Here is a 14433-nt window from a genome sequence, read left to right on the forward strand (position 1 = left end):
CGATCTGTCACCCAATCTACTTAAACAACCTAAAGGCTTGGCCCCACGCCGTTTGGAGAATGAGCCTATATATATATATATAAAAGCATGACTTAGTTATTCTCGCAATTCATAGAAGATTCGGACCAGGGGTTGGGTTAGATCATTGACAGCATGGTTCTTGCCTCCCTCCTCGGAGCTCGTCCATTGCTCCTGAACCTTCTTTCACTCGGTTTTAACTATCTCTTTTCTTTTCAAACACCATAAACGAATCTGATCTTTCTCTTTTTCACTCGTTCTCTTTTCTTTGATTTCTGATTCCTATTTATTCATCTTTGTCTCACAATTCCATTGCCTCTTTGTTCAAACACAAGTTTAAAGAAAATTTTAGGATGTTTAAGAAGAAGAAAGATCGATGATCTCTCCAAATCTTTCTCCAAATCTTTCTTAAAAGTATGTGATCGAAGGTAGAAGAGGCTAAAAGAAGTAGTTAGATTATAGAAATTTCAAGAGAATATTACGTTTTAAGTGTCTATTTTGGATTCAAATTTTAATTAAAATCCTAAACTTTATATATTTTGTGTCAAATTAGCTTTATAAAAAAGCTTTATGCCCAACTCAAGTGCCCTTTTGAACACTCAATTAAAGCACAACATAATTATGAAAAGAAAGGGAACAAATATTGAAGATACACTTAAATCATAGGTTTATCCTTAAATTTCTTAACTTTATACGAATTAAATATCATCCACTCTTTTTACTACTCTCTTCCACTTTTCTCTAAAAACTATTTAATCTTTTTTTTTTCATATAATAAATGAGATAGAAAGATTTGAACGGATTAAATATTAAAAAAAAAAATTCTTAGCCAAAATTATTGCTTTGGGGGGGGGGGCGGATGACTAATTTAAGGAATGATCATGAGTTTACAAGCAACGAGACTAATTTAGGGAATGATAATATCTCCATTGGTATGAGGCCTTTTGAGAAGCCCAAAGCATAGCCATGATAGCTTATGCTCAAAGTGGACAATATCATACGGGGAGTCGTGTTCATCTAGAATGGTATTAGAGTCATGCCCTAAACTTAGTTATGTCAATAGAATACTCAAATGTCAAACAAAGTATTGTGAGTCTCGAAGGTATAATCAAAAGTGATTAAAGTGATTAAAGTGTCAAACAAAGGGTTTACTTTTGTTCGAAGACTCCAAAAAAGGAGTCGAGCCTCGATTGAGGGGAGACTGTTCGAGGGCTCCATATGCCTCAGGGGAGGCTCTATAGTGTACTTTGTTTGAGGGAAGGATTGTTGAAGATTGTTAAGGGGGACTAATTTATGAAATGATCATGGGTTTATAAACAAGAGATAGTATCTCCATTGGTATGATGACTTCTGGGAAGTCTAAAGCAAAGCCATGAGAGCTTATGCTCAAAGTGGACAATATCATATCATTGTGGAGATCCGTGATTCCTAACACGAAGGAGCACGAGGAGCATGTGCCATTCTCGCCCTTGTCTGATTTTAACTTTTAGTTTTCTCAAAGAGCTAATCATAGATCGAATTTCTTGTTTCAATCCAAGCATGCCTCTCAAACTATGTTTATGTTTATATGTGTTTTGCATCCATTTAGATGGATAATTTCTAGATACAAAGTAATATTAATTACAAAATAACAATAATCCATTATAAAGCAAATTTAAATGCTTTGATTTTAATATCTACATTAAACAAAATTAATTACAATATTATAATAAACCATTCTAAAATTAATCATCCAAACGAGCATTAATCACGGTTGTGTTGGAAATCTCGTGTTTGGGGTGCAGTGTTCTAAGCCCCGCGTTAGACATTTTCAAGTTTGATTCAGTCGATTCACGAGAGCATAATTTGTATACAACAAGACTGTGAGAAAAGCTTTCTGAAGTTAAGAAATTGATTGGTCTCAACGTTAGTATAAAGATGTGCTAGATGATATATGAAGGTTAGTAAAGTTAAATATTATTACGAAAAGACGACCGATTGGAATACTAAGATAACATCAAAATGTTCGTATTCTACCTCATATTTACCAAAGGAACATGAGATTGTTTGCCTCGTTCTTTTTGAGATTTAAACTAAATTATTGATGCACGATTGAATCCTATATTGTTTAAGTTCTTAAAAGTGGTGGTTCAGACAGAGAGTTAGTAAAGGATATGACTAAGGGATATCAAAAGGTTAATAACTTGAGAGATTATGTCATAGAACTCTTTCTAGGTTACCTAAGATAGAAAAAGGCTACACGGCCATTCAAGGAGTGGTGGGTTGTTGCACTCACAAGTCTACACAGGTTATTTCGAGTAAAGTCTCAATCTTATGAGGAATAGGCAAAACTATGTGATGTCAGTATTAACAGATCGGTCTCATAGATAGTTAAATTTCAGGTTACATCTTATGAAAATCGCTTACAACCAGAAATATCAAACTTCTTTTGATGTGACGCTGTTCAAAACTTTATATTGAAACAATGAAGGTCTCGATATGCTGGGATGAGGTAGGCGACAAGGTATTATTGAAGGTGTGCCCAGTAAAAAGCATCTTGAGGATCCTTCAACATTTCGAATCAAATTAGACCGATGAGATATAGATTAGTCCTACAATCATTCCTCTATGTGATGCATAACATATTCCACGTATTCATGATTCGCAAAGACTTGATTGACATGATACACGTTATAGATTATAAACCTCTCCAAATAGACGAGGAATCGAGTTATTCCAAGTTTAAGGTGCTTTCAGAAAGAAATATTCTTTTAGATATGTGTGAGGTAAGAACTAAAAAATTATAAAATAAATAAATAAATAAATAAGAAAGGTTGTCCCACGTCCATTATATTGTTGAACTCCAATATAAAAGGGAGGTCCCTTGGGGTACTAAGTCACAATAATTACTTTGCTTCATCCCATTTGGTCGGTTTGGACCAGTCGGAGAATACATTTTGGGATGGCTCCAACTCAGCTTCTCGACTGATACGTTCAGACCCTTACCATTTTCGACTCTTTGAGAGGGAGGCATCTTTTACACTTTTGAAGGCATTTAAAGTTAGTATGGCTACATTTTAGCTAATTTATATTATTTCGAGCTAACATTAGATTATCTTATATAATTATATGAGTTAATTTCATAGTAGAATTCTAAACGATGATTATGGGACTCCTTAGGTAGAATTAGATTTCAAGTAGCATCTTTAAGCTAATATCGACTTAGGCCAACCAAACAAGTGATTTTACTATTGCTTTGGTTGGATGACTTGATTTTTGTATAAATGATGCATGTTTTGTGACCCTTGTATCAAGATACTTCCCTGTTATGATGAATAAGGATACGTACATTATGATATCTATGTTTTGTCATGATATTATGCAAACTCCTTTCCCTCCATGGTTTCGACAACATGAGCATGCGCTAGTTGAAGGGTATGCCCAGGGGTATGTGAACACCCACCTGGTGAATTCATGTGGCGTATGTGAGCCGTGTGTAAAGGAGTACTGCACATCCAATTCTTGTCTGGATTGGAAAGTAAAGTTTAAAGGCATAAATGTTTTTACAAAAAGATATGTCCGACCATGATTGCTTGTGTTTGTATTTATTGACCTCAATAGTAGAGCTCGTTACTTACAATCTTTAAATATTCAAGTCAAGTGCTAATTTTTCAAGTAAAGGTAACAAACACACCACGGTAGATGACAATATTGTTGGAAAGACCATAGAACCAAGACTAAGACTAGAGTAATTACATTTTTGTTTAAATTGTAGCTCTTATATTAAATTAGAACGATTTCATTGCCTTGTTATTTCATTTATGCTTCTTCGTTTTGTTTTCTTCAAATTGAAATGGATGTTACGAACGTTTAAGCTCACGGTATTGTTTAGGAAATTAAAAAAAAAAAAAAAAAAAAAAAAAAAAAAAAAAAAAAAGGTCTATTCCAAATCTAAAACGAAAGGGACCTTTGCTTTAAGATCATCTCCCTTTGATATATAGAAATTTCATTTTCTTTTTTTTTTTAATTAGGAAAGAAAGAAAAGTTACGGATTGCCCAAAGTTCAAGAAAATTGGCGACCTGATTATAGGGGAGCTAGCGACCAAAGCTCCAGCAAACGACGATCGTAACTATAACGGTCGTAGAAGAGAATTTTTACTTCCATAATCTCATCGATTCATTTTTTATTCACACTAACTCAAAATTCTATCATAAATATTTCACTTGTAAATTCAATGGGATGCATTAAACAAAAAAAATAATTGCCGCAATGGTCAACAAGCAACGACGATAGTAAGTCAACAAGTGACAACAAACAACAAGGGCAATCGACAACGAGTGACAATAATGTAGGTTAACAATGAACACAACTCCATGGTTTTGCCACTATTATAATCCATGAGATTGTCTTTGCAACCCTAATATATTGATTAGGTAGAGTCAAACATGGGTTTGCGTTTGAAACCCAAAACTACCCAAACCACAAGGGGCAAAACGACCCTTAAATGTCGTGAACAATTAAAAGTTTCAACACTTGGCAAGTTATGGGTCCTAATATCAAACTATGTAATGAATATGTGAAAAAGATTGGGTTTGAATAGATATGGATGAACATGATAAGATTTTCGTATATATTTGATCTAATAAAGAAAGTGTTACAAAAAAGCCACTACCCGACAAAACAACGTTCGACCAAAAAGAAACTCAAGCTATCAAACAAAAATCTCCTATAAGTGTACTCGAAGCTATCCAAATGTCATGCAGTCACATAAGTCAGATCGATAACATTCTAAAAATTATTGGACCAACCAGAAGTGGTGTAATGTTTGGGTCAAATGATGATACAAAAACTCTTTTTTTTGCCACCAGTCAAATGAATACAAAAGAGACGACATCAACAATAACAATAATAAAAGGTCATGAATGAATTAAGGGGCAACTTGCTAGATTTCTATCGTCTAATTCACAACAAATCAAATGAACCCTAACGAAAAAGTCGACAGAGTTACCTGAGAAGTGCTAACACTCCAAGATCAGCCCTGCAGTTCATTCTAAGGCCAGGATGCCCATTACCCAATGTTGGGGTAATCTTATGTGAATAATCTATATCCATGTAAGACTGTTAAGTGAAGTTAACAGAAGTTCAGAAAATTGATCTATCAACTCCTACATACTTACTGGATGCTTCCCCTCAATGAGAGACTGCTGCCAAAAGCTTTGTTCCTGTAAGTCAAAAAAGAGGGAAAAGAAAAAGAGGCACAAACACAAAAGTAAAAACTTCCTCTAACATTAACTCACTAGTCATATAATATACACTACAAGTAAACATATACGAAAATGGACAAAACCGCCCATAAATTAAATGAAAGGTGCAAAAGGAGGTGAAAGGATGAAGAAAGTGACCGAACAAATATATGACTAAAAGGTGATCACTTTCCTTCTCGCTAATTCTCCCCCACTGGGTCACCAAGCCACAATATCTGAGCCAAAATGAGCTTTTAATGGACATGAACATATATATAACCTACCAAACTTTGTGCAAAAGAGGAGATTTAGCTCACTCTGAACTCTAGGCAGATTCTACCCAGAATCTGAAGATTTGTCATTATCCTTTCATTTGTTAGAGATTGTAGAATCATGGGGAGACAACTTCCTCCGACTCTCATGCAGGATTTGAAGAAATTGAGGATTTCTCAGTTCCGCGAACATTATATTTCTCGTAGACTTTGTCGCGATTTTCTGACCACCAACTCTCTGCTTGGTGCTCTCCAAATCGTCTCCGACTGCATGTAGATTTGCATCAGTGATAAATATTTTGTTGGTTTCAGCAATTAAAGATGCAGCTTAGATCAAAGCAAGTAATTAGAACTAAAGCATTGTCGTAACAGATATCTAAGATGAGATAAATCGTCTGTCCATTAAATATTGGAAAACAATAATATTTTCGAGAAATCTTGGAAGATGTAAATTCCCACATGCTTCATTCATAGGCTTTCGTCTGTTTTCTCCAAAGTTTCGTCTTGAGGCCTTGTACAAATGAGTTGCAGAAAAAGATAATAGGACTGGTCAAATGTTATATTAAATTCCACGGCCAATAAAGATGGATTACCTGAAGCGCACTCGTTTGAGATCTCTAGTTCCATCACGAAGTGCCATCAAAGTTATGTATACACCAGGTTCATATTGTTCAATCCATTCAGCTTCAACTTGATTGTCATTGCTTGGTGATGCCGAACTTCTTAATCTTGTGTTACTCTCACTATCTAGTAAAAGACCCGAGCTATTTGCTCCCTCTGACATGCTGCTACTGCGGCGGCTTTCCCAAACCCCTCTATGACCATAAGAGAGTCTAACATCTGAATCATCATCTATCACATCAGAGGTTAACCGCCCTGGCTCTGAGGATGAGTTAGTTTCATTACTTGCAGGGAATTCTCCAGAGGAATTCGCTGGACCGTGAAATCCGTTACTCATGGAATAGTCAGTTGCTACTGAAGAAGCCAAGGACAAGGAGCTGTGTGAATCGGATTCTGAATGACGCTCTCCATTGGAGGCCAAATGGTGGGCGACATTTTGCTCCATACCATTTGGAAGATCTAATGTTCTCAAGTTTTCAGAGTCGATAGTTCCAGGAAGGCCCATTTTTACTCCATCAGGTAACCTTTCGGCCATATCTTTAATCTGGAAATAAGATTAGAACTTGATGAGGATTACAGTCAGTAGATCAGTGTAAAATAATTTCTACACAAAATAATGATCATTGGTTGGAGTGTCTCAGTTGGAAAGAAGAAAATGAGAGAGCAGAATGAGTTTAATAGCAGAATTAGCCATTTGAAGGAAAAAACTATCATACTCATACACAAAGTACTCTAATTGGAAAAGTCATGATTTCTTTCTTTTGTATCATAATACCATTGGACAGACCAACAACCTCAAGATGCCTTTTTTAGACCAAACAACAGTTCATGCATAATAGTGAGGATCAAAATAGATCAACGTGATTCATGAAAATATTATAATGATAAAGCATTGAGACATGATACTCCATAGTAAAGATAATGAGTGCATATCTAAGATCAACCTGAGCAGTAAGCGATTTAATAACTTCTTTTGCCGATTTGGATTTAGTAGATTCCTCTGCAGCCAAAGCAATAGCCTCTTGTGCTTTTTTCTCTGACTTCCGAAGTTCTGATTCTTGAAGTTCACATCTCTTTCTCAGGCTCTCAACCTTAAGGTTTAGAGAAAAATAAACAACCCAATTAAGTGCCGTACAGATTCAACTATAACAAACTATGCATTCTTTCCTTTTACAATTTCAAGTGAAAGGAAACTGGCAATACAAGAAATCAGGTCATTACCTGTGCACGCAGCATGAGAACCTCTTGATTTAAAAGTTCGTTTGTTTTTTTCAAGCTATCTGCTATACCTTTGGAGAAGGAAAGTCCTGATGCTGTAGGAACAGGTGTAGCAGACCTTGGCGGACTAGATTTTCTGGACAAAGGTGACACAGATCTGGAATTAACTCCATTAGCCATAGGGATTGGCTTGGGAGCTAGTCGTCGAATATCAACAGTGTTTGGACCATCTTTGAGCTGCAGAAGAGTATGTGCTTGAGTGGGGCGAACAATGGAGAATGTATCTGTTCTCTTCCCTTGCTTGGCTGCTTTGCTATCTAGTTGTTTTATCAGATCCATATTGGAAAGTGCTGTTTTAGGAGGTCTTGTGTCACTCTTGTCCAGCTTATCCCTGTTCTCACCTGACAGTCGGGGAACAGCATTCTTCCGGTAATTAATTCCAGATTCCGACGCCTTGCTCAATTTGGCATAACAAGAATCACATACACGATAAGATTTCCGAGGAGTAGGAGCCAGTGCAGCTCTTAATGCTTTTTTAGAACTACACGAGTGGCAGTGCACAAGTCCACAGTTGTAACAGTTGTGTCTCTTTCTTGTGAAACCAAATGCCTGTCTACAAGAAGAGCATTGCGACTGCTCTGTACCTGACAATGATTTGTGAAGACAAATAGCTGCGGAGTAGTTAGATCCACAAGCAATGATTTTGACATGTTTATCCTTCAAAGCTTCAACCAAAGTTGGTGATTTCCGATCCTCAACATCTCCATGGCCTAGCCTCCCATTTGCACCCTTTCCCCATGTATAAATTTCATTTTTAGAGGTAAGCACCATCACGTGATATGCACCACAAGCTACCTCTTCAGCAGATTCCCCAGAAAGCTTATCTTCCACCAAACATGGCTGCTTTCCATCAGCATTGGGATTTCCAAGCTGACCATAAACTGAACTTCCAACTGTGAAAACTTGTCCTGATGTTGTCAATCCAACAGTTATGCTGTGACCACAAGCAATTTTATGAAAATTATACTCAATTAGTGCTGGAACACATGTAGGTTTAAGCCGGGGTTCTTTGTCTCCATGTCCTAAACGATTCTTGTCTCCATCACCCCATGTAAACAATTTACCTGATGAGATGCTTGTACTAGATTGAGTCATAATAACTTCTACCACAGCGGCAGTATGCCACACTCCACATGCAACAGCAATTGTCCTCAAACCTGATAAAGACTCTACTACTCTTGGATATGAAATGCTTTTTTTGTTACCATGACCCAAAACTCCAAAAGTACCATCACCAAATGTGAATAGTTGCCCCATAGATGAGATCAGTGCTGTATGCCATGGACCACATGCTACCGATGCAACTTGAAGCCCCTCGAGAATACCTGTGATTCTCTTTGGCATCCAATGGCTAACATATGTTCCATTACCAAGAAGCCCGGCATTATGTATACCATCTCCCCATGTATAAAGTTCCCCATCCATTGTAACAGCACAGGTATGGAACTCTCCACATGCCACAAGATCAACGGTAGTAGCTGCCAAGGCTTCAACAAGGCGAGGATGTGTTACATCCTTCCCCATTCCCAAGCCAAGCCTTCCTCCAGATTCCTCGCCCCATGTAAAGACCTCCCCTTGCCTCGTGACTATGGCAGAATGTCTGACTCCACAGGCAATATGTTGTGCATCTAGAACAATATTGGACTCTAGTGGCTTCGGAAGTAGTACATCTGTCCTTGAGTTCACGCTAATATCACTATCAGCTCCAGGCTTGTTAAAATTATCACTAATAACCTCACCCCATATATATATATCTCCTATAGCATCACAGTCATCTGGTGTAGAGCCATGACTGGAGGAGCTAGGAGCACTTGAAACACTAACTCGAAAGATATCTGAAGTAGATCCTTTTGCTTGCATATTCGTCTGTTTCAATGGCACATGTGACCTTGTAGAGTTCTCAGACCTAACACTCGTTGGAGATTTATTTGGACTAAAACTAACACAGACCTCAGGAGAGCTAATATCTCTAGTGACACTATTGGAGCTGTCACTTGGGCTACTTGAAGTTAGGTCACTGTTGTCCTGAAATAAATTCACGAGCATCGATAAAGGAATACATGAGAACTTTATAATAACTTTTTATGGCAGAGCACCTGAAATTTTGAATCTAACAGCAAGAGAATGACAGTCACCACAATCTTGCATTCATTCAAACAAAAGCAATAAATTTTGGCAAACATTCTAGACCCAATGGCTCAATGACACCGTTCTTCATTGCATAAAAAAAAAAATTAAAAAGAAAAAAAAGTTAACATCTCACCAACATGAACAGGGCAATAATTATAGAATGCAAAAAACCATTGGATTTTTCAGATAATAATGTATAAGGCTTTGAAAAACATACCAGCTCATGGATTTTTATTAATGAGACATGCAGTAAATTTTGGACAGCATCCCAAACCCACTGACATAACAACAGTACTACACTCACTATTAAATGACAATGTATCTCCCATTCATAAAAGAACAATGACAGCTTTCATTAATCATTAGTATATGAGTAGATTTATAATCAGAGAGTCAATTATAATATAGTGAGTTTTTCCCAGCTAAAATGTGCAAATGGTTTATCATTATCGAGCATGCATGTTTAACTATTAATCAATTCCAAGTAGGCAGATTACATCTTGATAGAGACCACCATCATTCCATCCATCAATCTTGGAACGTCCACCGTCACCAGAACCTATTAATGCTTTCAGACCAGCTATCCAAATTTCAACCTCGACTTTATCCTTACAAATCTGAAAAGCCAGAACATGTTGAAGTTACTTTTAAAGGTGAAGGAAAAAAATCAGAAGCAACGACTTCTTGATTACAAACAATAAGATTGTTCATCACCAACCAGATCAAGAGATCGTTTTCCATTGTTGTAAATCAGAGAAAATGATAAATAATCCTTCTCAGGTCGCAGAAATCGTTGGAACACGGCCTAACACAATTGAAGTACACACATCGAGTTTAACCAATATCATCAAAAAATCATGTAAAGGGTATTATCAAAATTTTCATAGAACTTACAGTTCTTTGTCCAGGAATAATTCTCGATACAGAAGCTAACTTCAAACTCTTTTCACCAGTTGTTGAAATCCAAATTAAAGATGATTCATCCTGCAATGTCAATTAATTGAAAATCAGTAACTGTGATATACACGTCAGATAAGTCATGGTAAGGCTACATGCATGAGCATAAAAATTAGAAATGAAGCGCTTGTTCTCTACATAGATTGGCCTCAGCATCAACAAATATCGCTTTAAAATCTATTCATCATCAAGTGAGATGAAAAAAGTAGCTATAAGAAAGCGTAAAACAGAAAGCAGATGGGATAACAAATTCAATCACGTGCAAAAGGAAATATTAAAACATACAAACCCAAGCGGCCCCCACATTTTGCATACACCTTCAGTTGTTATCAATTTAAAAGATGAGAGGAGGAAATATCTCTTAACCGTTCCAATGAGGCAAGTTATTTATTGCTTCCAGTTGATTATAGTTTAGCACAAATTTTGATTACTACTCGTTTTGCTCCCCCCCACCCCCACCCTAATTCTTTTGCATCCTACACTTTTCAACCAAATCGTCCTCTTAAATAGTCAACCTACCAACTGCATATTTAATAGTTTTCTTGGGAAATCCATTGCCCACCAACTATAGGTAGGCAAACCATCGTTGTTTAATGTTTCCACATTTGCATACTCTTCGTCCAGATAATTAGTCATTACCCTCCAACCCCCCTCACCTAACAATTCACCAGTTTTAGATGCCACTTCTCCTTCCTTTCTAATCTTCTAACTCAGTTGTTCATCATTCAGATTCTTTCCCAAACGAACAATATCCAAGGAAAGCGGGTTTTCTGAAATCTCAAGGTTGTTTCATAAGAAACTTTCATGAACACATTTAACTTTTCCAACCAACAATCTTGAAGAGTGGCTAAACTACAATTTACTGTATGAATCTTCCCACATTTGGTCTCTATGAAAAGTTCAGCAACGATCAAACAACAGAACAAATCTTTGATCTCTACGCTTACTTCTAAGCACAAGTATGTCCATAGTATTGCTAGCACATCGTACAAAACTGTATCAAGTGACTATAGACATCATTTTTCTCTTTACATTAGGTGAATCAATCGTACTTAATTTTAAATATTTATTACTGTCATATTAAAATTTGAACTTGAATAATTAGTAAAATTAACACTCTTTACTATTTGAGTTTATATTTTTCATGAGATTTAGGCCTAAACTTGGGCATTACTGTTGTTTGGGGAGTGGTTAATTAGGGACAATAGCTGGAAATCCAGGTTGTTTCCTGCTTGATATTAAAGCTTGTTCCCCATCATCTCAATGGCCAACCTTAACCCCTATTATTTTGAGATCATATCTAGTATCAAAATTTGCCTCAATTTTTTTTTTGCTCTGGCAACGCACTCCTAATCTGTGCTTTTCCTCTAAATGTCCAGCCAGCTGCAGCACCTTAGTGCTGTTAGTGGAGCAACTAGCTTTGAGTTCGAGAGGTATTCCACTCCTAATTGCACTCCTCTATTGATTCTTTGGCATCAGTAAATCCAAGCCCCTATTATTGTGGGTGTAACTGGTAGTTGTCTACACTGTGTTGGACAATTTCTATAGTAGTGTTTGGTCATTTTAATGCTGAGTTTGAACTTTTTTAACCGCTTCATTTTGTGGATGTATTTACATTATTTGCGAATGTGTTTGAATATGTTGTTGGTCGGCTTGTAGGTGTTTTGTTAGTTAGATATCTAGGATTTATTGGTTTGTTTATAAGCAAATTTCTAACTTGGTTGAGGATGAAATTAATTTTATCATTAAACCAAGTACATGATTCAACATGATAAAACCAAAATTGACTTACTCATCCAAGTTAGGGTGGCAGGCCACAAATGTTGATAACAATATATATATACAAATAAAATAATTAAATCAAACTCACATTGGAAAGTCTAAATGGACAAAATTTTGGTTTCCCTTTACGACCATACTTGAGGAGTTGAGAACCCTTCTTCAAAGCAATTAGTGCCTGCAAAGATATTAGATCTTTCAAAATTATAATAGGATAAAAGTCAACAGATTGTAAGCGTAGACAGTAAAATTATACATTTGATCAAAATAAACTAAAATGTAAGCTATAGTACTCGAGAAATTAATTAAGTATTACAAAGTTCTCTCCCTCATAATCATCAACTTGAATGAGATTGCACTGGCATTGCAGCAAACGTGAGATTTAAATACCATACGAAATTTTCCTATGTATGTTTTTTTTTTTAGTTCACCTTTCTCTGTTTTCTAAATTAATAACAAAGCACTAGACGAACAGGGACGCTTGAAACGTTTCTGATTATCATATATTCTTTAACTTCCTCCTTCCTATTTTGGCAGGACTCAAAAAATATTTCTATTTAGAGGATCTGAAATCCATCGTATAGTAACTACAAGTGACATTTCCAGGAAATCCTTTCGGAAAATTCGCAGTACACTATGAGAACAATTGCAGCTCTAAAAAAAGTCTACTAGTAACGCGGTACAGTTCAAATAATCAACAAAAAACGTCAGTTACGAAACCAAAATTGGAAGCTAGAATTCCCCTATACTCGGGAACAGTACACCAGCAAGCTTAAAAAAGAGAACAAAAAAGTCGAATTCAAAGCTGTACCACAGAGGAGTTCGGAGTCGAGACCTGCTCAGTGTTACGATTAGCATTCCCGTAGCTAACAGGATCTGCCATTCCATGTGAGAGATTCACCGAACAGCCACCACCCTCGCCGAAAAGTAGCCTGAGTTCCGGTCATCATCTACGCCGTCTACCTCATCCATACACGAACATCTCGATCACAACACACACCAAACCATCTCACTCAAGAAAAACACCATTTCTCTCTTCCTCCAAAGCTTCCAGATCTATCAATCACCTGCAATAGCAAAACCACAACACCTCCACTCCAAGTAAAAGCCAAACCACAGTGCCTCCACTCCAACTCTCCGGCAAAGAAACAGAGATTCTTCCGGAAAACAGAAGAGAACAACGACAAGCCGCCGCAATGATAGGGTAAAAAGAGGACTACTCGACGGAAAACGTGCCGACGACGGAGTTCAGAAACGGAGGAGAGAAGAGAGAGAGAGAGAGAGTCCGAAGTTTGTCAAAAAGGAAAGAAAAAAAAAGTACATAACCAAAGACGAAAACAAAATTGATATATTAAATAAATATTAAATTATATTAAAGTTTTTTTTTTTTTTTTTTTATAATTATTTTTTGTTGCTTTGGAATCGACTGGGAGCGGAAAAAGGAAACAAGAAAACATTTCCAAAGCAAAAATGATGGAAATTGTTTTTTATTTTAAGAATAAAATAAAATAAAATAAAATAAATATTTGAATATATATAATAATTATAAATACATTAAATTACAAATAAATAATAATATTTAGGTTTGGGGGAGGGAGGCACGTTGGTGAGATGAGTTCCATTGGTGTAGGATTTTATGCAATGTGGACCCCAAATAATATGTATTCATCGTATTATTTTGGAAAAAGTGCATGTAACAGCCCAGATCCACCGCTCAGTGATATTGTTTGCTTTAGGCTTTCCCTCTCGGATTTTCCCTCAAGTGTTTAGAACGCGTCTGCTAAGGGAAGGTTTCCACACCCTTATAAATGGTGGTTTATTCTCCTCCCCAACCAATGTGGGACATCACAATCCACTCCCCTTCAAGGCCCAGCGTCCTCGCTGGCACTCTTTCCTTCCTCTAATCGATATGGGACCGCCCCCAAATCCACCATCCTTTGGGGCCAGCGTTCTTATTGGCACATTGCCTCATGTCTACCCCCTTCAGAGAACAGCGAGAAGGTTGGTGTCTGACTCTAATACCATTTGTAAGGGCCCAGATCCACCGCTAGCAAATATTGTCCTCTTTGGGCTTTTCCTTTCGGGCTTTTCCCCTAGGCTTTAAAACGCGTCTGCTAAGGGAAGGTATATATATATATATATATATTGATGAAAG

General features: G+C 36.8%; 1 protein-coding gene across 3 annotated transcripts; it reads right to left on the reverse strand.

The window, feature by feature from the left end:
• Nucleotides 1–5264: 5264 nt before the first annotated feature.
• LOC111797192 (PH, RCC1 and FYVE domains-containing protein 1) lies at nucleotides 5265–13606 on the reverse strand. 3 transcript variants are annotated; one of them, XR_002815494.2, is made up of 10 exons: nucleotides 13090–13606; nucleotides 12370–12456; nucleotides 10437–10526; nucleotides 10261–10347; nucleotides 10040–10159; nucleotides 7356–9437; nucleotides 7079–7225; nucleotides 6107–6678; nucleotides 5559–5780; nucleotides 5265–5477 (listed from the first exon to the last, which is right to left on the reverse strand). XR_002815494.2 is itself a non-coding variant. In XM_023680139.2 (9 exons), exons 1-9 carry the CDS (start codon nucleotides 13159–13161, stop codon nucleotides 5660–5662), a joined length of 3354 nt encoding a protein of 1117 aa, XP_023535907.1. In that variant the 5' UTR covers nucleotides 13162–13606; the 3' UTR covers nucleotides 5265–5659. The 3 variants fall into 3 exon arrangements, 2 of the variants coding, with proteins under 2 accessions (XP_023535907.1, XP_023535906.1); XM_023680139.2 differs by having other exon boundaries at nucleotides 5265–5780; nucleotides 13114–13606; XM_023680138.2 differs by having other exon boundaries at nucleotides 5265–5780.
• Between the last annotated feature and the right edge of the window lie 827 nt (nucleotides 13607–14433).

This window comes from Cucurbita pepo, chromosome 6 (genome assembly GCF_057944985.1).
Source record: "Cucurbita pepo subsp. pepo isolate OVF chromosome 6, ASM5794498v1, whole genome shotgun sequence".
NCBI lineage: Eukaryota > Viridiplantae > Streptophyta > Magnoliopsida > Cucurbitales > Cucurbitaceae > Cucurbita > Cucurbita pepo.

Bases quoted from the DNA above. Each gene is read 5' to 3' on its own strand.
- LOC111797192 (XM_023680138.2), bottom strand. From the start codon at position 13,161: ATGGCAGATCCTGTTAGCTACGGGAATGCTAATCGTAACACTGAGCAG. The intron at 10,348-10,436 runs GTAAGTTCTATG...CAATTGTGTTAG, and splicing joins TTATTCCTGGACAAAGAACT to GCCGTGTTCCAACGATTTCT. The intron at 5,781-6,106 runs GTAATCCATCTT...ATCTACATGCAG, and splicing joins CTCAAACGAGTGCGCTTCAG to TCGGAGACGATTTGGAGAGC.